Source organism: Triplophysa rosa, linkage group LG14 (assembly GCF_024868665.1).
Source record: "Triplophysa rosa linkage group LG14, Trosa_1v2, whole genome shotgun sequence".
In the NCBI taxonomy this organism is placed as follows: domain Eukaryota; kingdom Metazoa; phylum Chordata; class Actinopteri; order Cypriniformes; family Nemacheilidae; genus Triplophysa; species Triplophysa rosa.
The window spans coordinates 14,473,625-14,486,420 of NC_079903.1; the positions used below are offsets into that span (position 1 = coordinate 14,473,625).

Genomic DNA, 12,796 nt, shown 5'->3' on the forward strand with positions numbered 1-12,796 from the left:
TGAGTAAATGAAGACAGAATTTTCATTTTTGGGTGAACTGTTCCTTTAAGTATGTCCCACTATATGGTTACTAAGCATATTTTGCATTCGCACTGAAAATGTAGTTCAATTCTAGGTAGCAAGTAAATCTTACTGATGATAAAGATGAAGTCTGTACTCATAGCCTTTGATCTGCATTCCTAAAATTGTAATACAAACAGTTCTCAATAAAAATGTATTAAAGCTATTAAACTATCAATTTACTGAACATACTATTGATGAATATTATATATATATATATAAGGAAATTATTTAAATAAATTCAGCCTGCTCATTTTAATCTTACAAAAATTATATTCCTTCCTCTGACTTGGAAAAATCAAGATCGATTTTCAAAACACTGGAAACATTTGTAGCATATAAGACATTTGCAACATCAATTTCTAATCATGATTGAAATCAAGACAGTATAACTAAAGGTTGTCACCATTTTAATTAAATGTTATAGAGTAAACAGTGAATTATTTATTGCGACATTGTTGCATGTGTGAATACTCAGTCTTAAAATTATTGTGTACATTTCAAGAATTTCCAGATGTCTGTGAAACAGGACATTGATGTCTGGTATTGGCCAAACATGCATGTACAGTGTGTTTCCATATTTCAGTTTCTCACATATACTTGCCATGAAAATCAGTTTTGAACTTCCTTTGATACATTTATAACAGTAAAATTGTTCTACCCAGTGGTAAAAGGGAAGACTGGTTATTCCACATTTGAGAATAAGAAAGTGAAACAAAAACAACATAAAAACTTGAAAATAAACGATACAAAAAATGAATAAAACTTTTTTCCAATTTAACACATTTTGCTGCAATGTATGTTTCAAATATGATTATGTGGAAGTCCTCATGTTAGGCAGTATTGCTTATCTCTTTGTAAGAAACATGTTAGGATCATCACAATGGTATTATTAACAACCTAACAATTAGACAATTCAATTGTAAATGAACAACATCTATCTAACTAGTGGATGTGACTAGACAATGTCACAGTATCTCACGGTTTAGCTTACTGTTCTAAAGTCTCTCTATCGCTTCACTGGTATAATACAAAAAAGTGGTTATAGGCCTTTTAAATAGTGTCAGGCATACATGTACATTTACAAAATTAAGTTTGTCAGTCCCTGAGTGAAGCAGACATCACTTTGTAGGGCGCCAAATGAGATAAAATATTACGCTTACTAGGAAAATGCATTCAAATACAAGCTTTTTTGATATCAAGGGGATGGTTTTGTTATTTGGATTTTTCACAACTCTATATTCAACATTTAACGCAAACTTATAGAAATGTACAAGTGTAAATATGTTTCCGCTACATTATGTGGTAGACAAGTTACACACCACAGCCAGACAGCAAGAAATACAGTTACACTGTCTCTGAATTTGTTTTTGACTCTCAGTTAATAAAAATGGCATAACCTGAGGTGTTTATACTTTAATTTTAGTGTGTGGGGGTGACTATTAATGTATTTTAATGGTCAAGAAGGATATATGCAATCATGTTATCTGCAACACCAGGCTAAAACATGTGAGTAAGTGACTTTGAGTTAAGCAGCATAAAATGAATCAGTCCTTTGGGCATCGCTATAGCTCATTTGATGGCAGAACAATGGTACGTTGACCCTTGAGCCCTCGCTCTTCTAATCAACAAGCTTACATATAAACACACTCTCTGTACATACACTACACCAGATAAAGCACTTAAGCAAATTATTCAGGTTGTATGTCCTATGGATCACCAGCTATCATACAATATTCTACTACTTAACTGAACCACGAAGGAGAGTTTATGGGACAAAATCCCCACTACATCTGGAAGGCTGAAAGAGTGCACTTGTGGTCACACTAGACAGACAACAGATCATTCAGCAAACCTGGCAAATTGAAAAAACCCAGTCGAACAAAGACTCAGCAGTACTGAGTTAACAAGGACACCATCTTATGTTTATGTATTGGGGGCATCAGGGACCTGGTTACGAAAATGCTTAAACACGAGTCGATTCTCATTCGACGGTAATGTGAACGTAAATCTCTCCTCAGATTGTTCATAAATGCATGTGCAAAGTGTAAAAAAAAAACGGTTTCGCAAATATAAACATTTTTTGTCATAAAGAAAGCAAGGATCTCTCAAGGTGCAATTCAGGGGTAAATATAAAAACAAGCGGGTTGTCGTTGAGGTGAACCATACAAAAACTCATTCAACATTGCTCTCTGTAGTTGCAGTGGCTTTAGCTACTGTCGTCGCCAGTCTGCTCACTGAAGCCCCCTGATCAAGCTGGTCTGACTCCTCCCCTCCCTCCACTTCCTGCAGGGCGTGTCTATATGGTGGGCGGGGCCGCATTCTGTGTCTGTAGGGGTAGAGGAAAAGGGCGGGGTCAGGCATGGCCATGGGCTCCTCCGGGCCCGTCACCCTCTCGCGTGGCACGCACTCCCTGGCGCGCTCGGTGCGGAGGTGTGAGGTAGGCCGGCTCGAGCTCCGCCGCTTGGGTTTGACCACAGTCGGGCTGCTGGCTCTGTCTTGGGGCGGAGGGTGGATGGGAGGCTTTTCATCTGCGGGCGGGGCCTGCCTCCTGCGCTGCTGCAGCTTTTGCTGCTGCAGTTTCTGCTTTGCAGAATGAAGCTGGAAGGAAAGATACGCAGCCGTCTCCGTCTGCTTATGCAGCTCGGTGTTGAGCGCGGTGGTCCTGTGACTGCGATTTTTCAGCTCCTCCAGGAAGCGACGCTCCTTGTCCTTCAGACTGGCACGTAGGGTGCCCACCAGCACAGTCTTCTGGCTGAGCTCCCATCGCAACTCGCTCTGCACTTCCTGCTGTTCCTGCAGACGTTCTTCAACCTGCGAACAATGTGCTTTCAGCAGTTCCTCTTCCTCCTGCACGTCTGAAACACACACAGACAGGAATAGCCATTATAATAAAACGCTTTATGATCCATTAGCTGATAGTTATACGTGGCACATCCAGAGTCTCTTAAAGGGACAGTTCACCCAAAAAATGACAATTCTGTTATCATTTACTCGCCCTCTTGTCATTTCAAACCTGTTTGACTTTATTTATTCTGCAGAGAACACAAAAGAAGATATTTTGAAGAATATTGGTAACCGAACAATGGCGGTACCCATTGACTTCTATTGCATGGGCACAAAACCAATGCAAGTAAATGGGTGTCAGTCAACAACATTCTTCAAAATATCTTCTTTTGTGTTCTGCAGAAGATAGAAAGTCATATGGGTTTGAAATGGCATGAGGGTGAGTAAAGGATGACAGAATTTTCATTTTTGGGTGAACTATCCCTTTAAACTGCAGACACCAAACAAGCCCCTCTATTAAAACCATAAAATCAGAGATCTGAAAGGTGAGTTAGGAAAGCAGACAAAAGGCTGTTCTGTGCCAATGGATTACAGATTCATTGAGCAAATCCACAGCAACTAATCTCAACTCTGGTCTGGCTACTGGCAGGGTGTGCCATCTGTTCAGGGTTATCAGACACCATTGAATGTATGGGACAAGACCTCCCCAAGTCTTCTTTATTACAGTGCCCGCAATGCACAGAACAAGTAATGCAGATACAAATGCATGTCATGCAACCTCTGGGACACATTTCCACAAAATTATAAATAGAAATTTAAAATATTATATTATATTAGAAAAGGCATGAGTACATTTTTTAATATGTGTACATTCTTTATTTAAATCCACATTACTGTAAACGACAAAACCAATATTAGTTCTGTTGGAAGAATATGGTTGGATTCAAACCTTTCAGACAAATATCTGCAGAAAAATAATTATCACCTCGTTCCTTCCCTATTATATTATTGTGATGAGTAGATTATTGCTGTGCACTATAAGATCAGAAGAAAACAGAATGAACAGCTGGCAAATGGCATGGCATTTAATTACAATCAAACAAATGAGGGATTTAATGTATTTTTCCAGTCCATGGCGTCTTTCATGTGTCATTATCTTCACACTCGCCTAAAGCGTCTCGGTCAAGAGATAGGCTAAGTAGACTAAAAATGAGTTACAGGATCAGAGTCAGACACTCTACACCTGAGCCATGAACTTGATGACCTCATGCTGATTTTCTCCTCTTTTTATTTTCTCTTTGTATTCCAGACTTCTTCCTTTTATTGCCCTCACTCGTGCATAGTTTGAGTGTCCCCTAAATCATCTTGTCCAAATTGTCCAGATTTCACAGCCAGATTTGTCCAGCTTATCAGTCGCCCATTGCGCCAAAAACAAGATGAGCTCATAATGTGACACTAGAAAATGGTGGGTTATCTGAGGCTTAAATCTGATCTCTCCATTGACTTCACTCTTTGCTTTCTCTGACTCTTAATCGAGCATTTAATGAAACTAAGATTTTGACAACAATAGACCTATTTCAGTTGTCGATCGCGGAATGGGACCAGGTCGGACCTGCACGGTTTCAGTGGGTGGGGCTTCCTGGGTCGCGGCTGGTGGGCTCTCATATAATGCTGATTTGTCTAACATATATCAGACCTTGATAATAAATAAATCGCTCAAAAAACAATGTTTTTGTAATGTTTGTTTTCCCTATTTTTACATCTCCCAGTAAACCATGAATAAATCGGACAACATATGCTATTTTTGTTTTTGGTAAATAAAATGAATGCCTGTGAGAAAACAAGCTGAAAGAATGGCTATGGCAGCAGTGCGGCCGGAAACAGTATTTCCCTACATCCGGTCGCCGCCGCCATATTGTGAAAGAGGCATATCTGAGTGGCTTGTGTGCAGATAGGGAGTGTTAAATTAAAAGTATGAAGAGCATTGTACCAGCAATATGCTTTTAAAATAAACAAGACTGTTGGGTCTCATTGGGTTTCTTAGAAGAAACATACTGACAAAACGTACTGTTGGTTTATCTCATTCTCAGACTAATCATTTTACCAAAAATGTATATTACATAACAACTATAAAATCTCTATTTTAATTTCTATTCTCTTCAGCTGATTCTCGCTTTCTCCTTGCCCAATTTTGTCTCAGCAAAAAAATAAAAATGCTGTAACTGTACACCCCCACTGGAACTGCGCAGCAAGAGAAAAAACAGGGTCGATCAATCTGTGGCAGGCTGATGCTGTGCTGGGGTGGATAGAGGAATGACCTGCAGAAATGCGGAAGTCTTCTGCTTAACAATGAGTGGCGTCTTAATGTGATTCTGGCTTGGGTTTTAGTCCAATAATAGTCACAATCAAACGAAATGGTCCTTAACCAACACTGCCTGGGCCTTGTTAATTATAATCACATACATTTTGCCCATAATGTGTAAAATAAAGATAACAAATGCTGAGTACATAATCTGCATCAACTTGATGTTTTCACGATTGTCAAACTGCCAGTCAAAACTATAGATATCAACATAAACACTTCCATTGCATGATATTTATATACTCTAATAGTGGTTACTTTAAATGGATAGTTTACCCTAAAATAAAAATTATAGCGCCATTTATGTCGTTCAAAACCTGTATATGACTATGGAACACAAAAGAAGATATTTTGAGAAATGTCTCAGGAGTTTTGTGTCCAATAGACATTAATGGGGGCAAATGTTGTTTGGTCACATTCTTCAAAATATCTTCTTTTGTGTTCTGACATTTTTGACAAAGTAGGTCTTTGCATGTTATTCTTGTCGCTATATACAATTGGGATGAGAAAGTGTAAAAGACATGAGCAACATAAGCGCAACATAACTGTAAATGTGTGAGAGTGCTCACCTGCTTCACTCCTGCCTGGTGGCTTCATGTTTAGTTCTTGTGTAAGCTCTGTAAACAGACAGACAGACTGTGATTTTCCATGTTTTCCAAGTATTCACCTTAAAGGGACAGTTCATCAAAAAATGAAAATTCTGTCATCATTTACTCACCCTGGAGCTACATTTCTTTGTTCTGATGAACACAGAGAACGATATTTGGAAGAATGCTTGTAACCAAACAGTTATTGGCCACTACTGACAACCACAGTAGAAAAAATTACAATGGTAGTCAAAAGTGCCCCAGAACTGTTTGCTTTTCTACATTCTTCAAAAGATTTTCTTTTGTGTTCAACAGAACAAAGAAATTTACAAAGCAATTTTTCCTACTGGTAGTCAATGGTGGCCAAGAACTGTTAGATTACAAGCATTCTTCCTAATATCGTTCTCTGTGTTCATCAGAACAAAGACATTTATACAGATTTGGAACAACCTGAGAGTGAGTAAAAGACAGAATTTACATTTTTGGGTGAACTGTTCCTTTAAAGTATTTTGGGTGACATAACAAATCCCTCTTACTGTTATGTATAAAGGTCAGAAAAAGAAAGCCCCATACTGTGCAGTGGACATTGGAATGTTAAAGGGCAGGAAAGCAAAGAGATCATTATGCAGTGTTCTGCCTTTTGTGCCCTAGCTGGTTCAGCACATCTACAGAAATACCCAGGTATAAAGACCATGTACTATAATACTGAGAAGGCGAACACAACCCCCGCACTGGCAGGAAGCTATTGACCTGTGGTTCTCTCTGTGCCATCAAAGAGAGCAACACAACCCTCTTTTATTTTGCACAGGAGACAGAAAGGTAAAATTACAGTATAATTAGAATGAAAGCCAACATTGACATTTTTGATAGTTTCACTGTGGTTATGATGCTTTAAATAGATTATGCAAGCTGTTGTATATTTGTTCCATAAGCAATACTAACTGTAATAAGTGAATAGAGCGTGGCAATACAGACATCTTCCTTTATGTTAAAACCTGAAATGTAGCTCATACTCATAAATACAGGACAACGGTGATGGTTCTCTCCCACTCTACTTTATTTTCTCCTCAGCAGGCCTTCAAGCAAAACATATGCGTCGCTCAGCATTCTATTTTGTAGATATGACACTATATAGGCCAGTACTTACATTTGTGAATAAACAGTAAACGTCTTTGGGTGTGGGGTATAGTTGTCATGATACACACCTGTACAGCGTTTCTGGAGAGACAGAATCTCCAGGTGTAGTCCATGCAGCATGGTAAGCTGCTCCTGTCTCAGAAACACAATGCTCCTCTCCACACTCTCCACCTGCTGCTCCAGCGACACCATCTGTGACCCCTTCACCAAAACACACACAGCCTATACAATACTGTATATAAGGAGGCGGGGGCTATGTGTCACACAGGGTTATTTCAAGGGATGCATCACAGATTTTGAGTCAAAATTCCAGTTCCACAAAATGAACCCAATAAATCCACAATGGCCCAGGTATAAGGGTCAAAAGTAGATCTGTGTTCCCAGAACAAGGACATTTTTAAACAAACGAAGTACAATTCGCAACGAAAACAATGATTTGATATTTTTACATTATCTTTACAGTATTACACTAAAACTTAATTGATTCCCTCACTGATAACAAAGAAATGTGTTTGTTGTTGTTGTCATTGTAGGCAAGACTTTTCAGAAATAAACTTCAGAAAAAAATCCGGAAAAAAAAACATGACATTGACTGAAAAGTGTGACAACTAGCCCCGGTTAAATTATATAAAACTATCATTACCATTACTATCAAATTATTAACCAAACCAATTAATTTGCGTTTTTATTACATTGCAACACTTGAAGTGAGCAACCGCTAAGATTTTGATCTTCAATAAATAAACGTAACTTATACATACAGAAAAACTGCAGCAAGGTCGCTAGAAATTGAATTTCGACTTCCAACGGATACATAATACAAAACTACTTTGTGACACTTTCTCATATAAACCCGATCACAATAAAATCATCGGGTAAACACAGCGCAAAATAAGACATTCTGTACTCACCGTATTCTCCATTAGCGCAGTTTATATTAATATCCAAGCGATAAACGTGAGGTTTCACCATGGGCTTTTACCATGTTCTCATCTCTGCCCTTCAACGATCGGACCCCGGCTGAACATAGGATGACGACATCTTTTAAGAAGATCGATACATATCTTAAAGGAAGAACCGAGGAAAAGATTTATCCCAGAATAACTGCAGAGGTTTGGCAAAAAGTAAAAAATGTCAATCTTGGCAATGGACGACATCCACTGTTATAGATTGCTTTGTCCGTCAATGTCACTTTCGATTAAAGCGAGTATTCCGCCGTTGTGCTGGCAGCAGCATCATCCTCTCGTGTGCTCTGCTTCTTGTGAAGATACAGAAGAGCATCATCAGCATCGTGACCGGAACACGCGTGACAACAGCACGGGCGCGAGGTAGCGACTGATGGAGGAAACAGAGATGCTCTTTACCGACGCATTGCACAGCCCAGTTTATTGCCTTCATGAAAATGCTGAATAATTAGGAGAATGTCACACATTATTTATATAATAAACAGTGTCGCATTACTTGCTCCGATAGTTTAGCTAGGCTACCCAAACATGAACATCTTCAATTCAACCTCGTCAAAAAAAAAAACAATATTAAAAGAACGAATTTATGGACACAAAACCACAGAGACATTTCTCAAAATATATTCTTTGTTCCACGGAAGAAAGAGTCATATACAGGTTTTGAATAACACGAGGGCGAATAAATGATGGCAGAATTTTATTTTTAGGTGAACTATCTCTTCAAGAAAGCTTTGCGTCAAACCATTTGTTTGTACTTTTTAAAAATCTGTAGGTTCAAGAACATTTTGACTTCTAATTAAAGCCAAATTGATCAGGCTTGAGAAGGAGCATTCTTCATGAAAACATACATTCATCTGACAAACTGTTTGATATTTTTAAACACTTTTTTTAACTCACAAAAGACTTTTTTCATCTTGCAAATGAAAAACCTCAAATAAGAATCTGTTAACATTTTATTTCACAATTTACAATATAAAGGTCATATAGCCACAGCTATATAGGTCACATAGTTTTCATTATTAATTACAAAACAATAATTCATCCAAATAAAAATAAAAGTATTACTATTTACATTTGAACACGATTGTATGAAACAGAAACTAAAATGAGTCTAATGAAGACAAAAAGATACTAAAAGAAAAATACAAAAAAATTGAATGTGGGTATGGAAATGCGTTTTTATTGTTTCATTAATTATGTTTTATTACGATAACCAAAGTTTGAATTTAATCATATATGGGGCTTTTGACACTGCAACACTGTGCTCAAAATTCTTGTCCACGACGTCATCCACCAAACACAACACACTAAGTCAAGTAAACCACATTACTGAAATGATCCTACAAAGCTGTCAAATGGTTTTCTACAATAACACATAAGATTCCTGCTATTTCATGAAGCACAAAATTTCAATATAAAGCTGCCAATAGTAACCAACTGTGATTCAGTGCAAACCTTTATTCAGCACTTTTACTTGCTATTCTTTATTCATTAGGTTCCTTTGCAAGTTTTATTTATTTAAAATTAGTTTTTTAACTCCTTGGGTCCCCATCCTTCAATTTGTAATAATATTAAGATGAAGCTGAAAAATCAATATGAATAAACCTTGGTGCTATGAGAGAAATAGCTTTGTGGCACAAGTTGGTGAAGCTACATGCGATTACAGTGTTTCTCACTTTACAGAGAGGCCACACTTACCCAATCAAAGAAGGATAAGGCTTCAGTCTACAACCTCAATGGAACCAGGCATATTCGAGTCATAATCTGGATCGGGCAATTTTTTTTTACCACCAACAAAATCACAGCATCATTCAGCACAATACAGTGTTCTGTCATTTCTTACTGTGTTTTTAAAGAGGAAAAGAGGATTCAGTATTTGCTGAACCACAATAACTAGCCTAATATCAATGACAATAAGTTCAAATAAATTACAAAAGTACAAAAAGAAACAAACTGCAAAGCTTTATTAAAAACATTCTGCACATTTTAAGCGATGTAGCTGATACTGTATCTGTTGCCTTTCATATAGATTAATCTCTTAATATTAGCATAAACTAAAATGAGGTCACTGTTGTGTGTGTAGTGCCACCTACAGGCATGACATCTGCAATGACAGTTTTTTGCCTCTGGAGCTGGGCTGAAGCTTTCTAAACTCTCAAAACATGTTGTTGAATTATCACGCATATGAGTTAGAGTGTTTTTAGTCTGATAATGTTGATGGCTCCAGCATTGAGATTATATCCTTCACTTAAAGAGTAGCATATTAACCAAAAATAATTCTGTCCATTTAGTCATACACTACTGAACATTGGGTTCTTTCTGTACATGGTCATGGACATGTACATTTAACTGTGATTTCCTAGTCAGTAATAAAAACAAGCTCCACACGTCAAGTCCACGAGGTAGCAGGTGTAGGTGTATTGAGACCAGACAACACATCTTTAGTGCTATTTTTAATAAATATACCAACATATGGTCTTTTACAAGATACCCTTGGATAAATATATATTGCATATATATTTTTTTGTTTTATAATCCTGTCCAAGCAGTTCCTAATCTTATTTTTTGCTTATATATATATATATATTTATAGAAGGTATCATAAATTAGGGCAGACCAGCATTAGCATATAATGTGATATCAATAAAGGAGTAAATCCAGTTCCTCTCAACTAACAAGCATAATATGTGTAAAACCGACGGCCATACAGTCTTTTGAGTCGCTGTATAAATCATGCATGAATTTTGAGCACGTGTAAATGCATTGTCTGTTTAGACGTCTGTAAACCTGTGACAACAGCCACTATATAAATGTCGTAGCATAGTTTGAGGTCTACGTGGCGGCATAATGGCTACTTTTGATCTTGTAAATATTAGAAGTAAGGTCAGCAGGCTGATATCGATATAAATAATGTTTTTCTAACCATATAAAATGATGGACGTCTGTCCAATCAGACACGGTAAACCCAAAGGAATGGTAGCAATGAAGCAGATTTGGTTCGAGCTAGTGGGAGTAGTTGAAGACACCTCTCTCACATCTTTTCTTTCTTCACTTCCTTCTCACGGCTGGATTTCATAAAGTCGCTTCTCATCAGCCGGTAAAACAGCACAATGTTCATGAGAGTCATGATGGCCAAACCCACGCTGCCGATGGTGTAGCTGATCAGGGGGATGTGCTCACGGTTCAGCACCAGCCAGCGGGTCATCCAGGCCAAAGTGTTGATGCGAAACACCACGTAGGTGCCCAAGTTAATCATGCTGTTCACACGGTAGAATGTACTTTTGGCCAGGCTGGCCATGCGGAGCACTTGCCTGAGGTGCAGAAAGATGGAATTGATCTCCACTAGCAGCGCCACGACGGCGAAGCCCACGTACCGACAGCTCAGCACTGAGATCCCGAAACATGTGATCACCTGCAAAAAGATTGAGACGTCTCTCATGACAAAGCTTCTGCTAGTGAAAAACCTGCACCTTAATCAATAGTTTGTTATCTTTTCACGTGTATTTTTAGACCCTTTGTTGTTTTAGTATTTTGATGTGCTTATATTGGACAAAAGAGATTTATTTTTAGATTTATTTGAGGAGCATTGTCACGGTTCTGTTTTCTCCACATCAAAAAAGCAACATCTCAGTTTGGAGGACAGTATAAAAGTTGTTTGAAGATATTCCGTTTTACATTGAACAAGCATGCATGACCGCATTTTAATTTCTATAGTTTTTGAATGTCTGGTAGCAATGCTAGCTGATCAACTGTGTGTGAGCACATAGAAAAACATTATTAAATAAATATAAAATAATGATATTATATATACTGTTGGGAATCAAAAATAAATTCCAATTCTGGAGTCAGAATCAAAAGGTTCTTAATATAAAATATAAATATCAATTCCTCTCATCAATTCCTGAGTGCACACTTTCAGAAATGTGCACTTGTGATCTGACAATATCTCAGTAAAAGCCCTTATGAAAAGTAAACATATTTTACTATAACCATAGTTTCATTATGTAATAAATCGGACAAAACATGGTTTCTATGTGTATATACACAAAACGGTGCTCACAAATATATATATTTTTGCAAACCATTAATAAGAATCGGAATCAATAAGCAGAATTGGAATCGATACAATTCCAACAATACCAAATCCTTATTATATATTATAGTACAATTATATTAAAAACATTATAATATAGGATTTTTTTTGTTATTGCAATCGCTACACTAATAGCTTTAAAATAATGCATCAATGGTTAGTCCTAAATAGGCTAAAAAAGCTCTATAAACAGTTCTTATGTTCTTATGCCATTTAATTCCAGAGACAACTCCTCCTTTCCAATGCTAATGTGCAAAAACAGATGAATGCGTCTTCTGTAGCATTTAATAACAACGGAAGTGACTAAGGACAGAAACACAAAGTTTCTCTGTTTATCCAGTCTAAAGCCAGCATGACAATAGCCATAGTGATCCCAATGTGTTGACTTTAATCCTGCTCAAGTTCTAGACTTTAAACAAACCCTAGTAGTAGCTTTACTCAAGACTAATACTAATACCAATAGAGTTTTGTTGTCTTTCGCATTATCTGAAGTACCTTTTCATTAAAGATCATAAGTTCGTTTGTTAAATTTCATCAAAAATTGAGTTTCAGTGAAACTGAGTCTTATTCCATTAAAATCCACTAGGTGGCAGTCTGTGTCTATCATGAACGCACATTAGTCTAAATCTCTTACTACAAAAATTACATTTCGTTCATCTTTAAACATTTAGTTCCTGACTTTTATTAGTTTTAATAAGCCTTACAGTAAGTATAGCAGTATTAACAAATGACAAACAGCAAAACCACAAAATAAGTAAATGGCAATATCTCAATATCTATCAAATATTTTATAATTTCTGAAGTG

At 37.2% G+C, this 12,796-nt stretch overlaps 2 protein-coding genes across 2 annotated transcripts in view; both read right to left on the reverse strand.

The window, feature by feature from the left end:
• Nucleotides 1-457: 457 nt before the first annotated feature.
• Nucleotides 458-8,256, reverse strand: ccdc92ba (coiled-coil domain containing 92Ba). The gene is made up of 4 exons (XM_057351331.1): nt 7,845-8,256; nt 7,002-7,134; nt 5,779-5,826; nt 458-2,918 (listed from the first exon to the last, which is right to left on the reverse strand). Exons 1-4 carry the CDS (start codon nt 7,854-7,856, stop codon nt 2,236-2,238), a joined length of 876 nt encoding a protein of 291 aa, XP_057207314.1. The 5' UTR covers nt 7,857-8,256; the 3' UTR covers nt 458-2,235.
• A 582-nt stretch (nt 8,257-8,838) lies between these two features.
• Nucleotides 8,839-12,796, reverse strand: part of tlcd2 (TLC domain containing 2) — a 28,374-nt gene continuing 24,416 nt past the window's right edge. The window contains exon 4 of the mRNA XM_057351332.1: nt 8,839-11,310. Within this exon, the coding sequence (XP_057207315.1) occupies nt 10,930-11,310 (381 nt within the window). The 3' untranslated portion in view covers nt 8,839-10,929. The remainder of the gene's footprint in view (nt 11,311-12,796) is intronic.

Bases quoted from the DNA above. Each gene is read 5' to 3' on its own strand.
- ccdc92ba (XM_057351331.1), bottom strand. The intron at 5,827-7,001 runs GTGTGTATCATG...GTCTGTTTACAG, and splicing joins TCTCCAGAAACGCTGTACAG to AGCTTACACAAGAACTAAAC. The intron at 2,919-5,778 runs GTGAGCACTCTC...TGTGTGTTTCAG, and splicing joins ACCAGGCAGGAGTGAAGCAG to ACGTGCAGGAGGAAGAGGAA.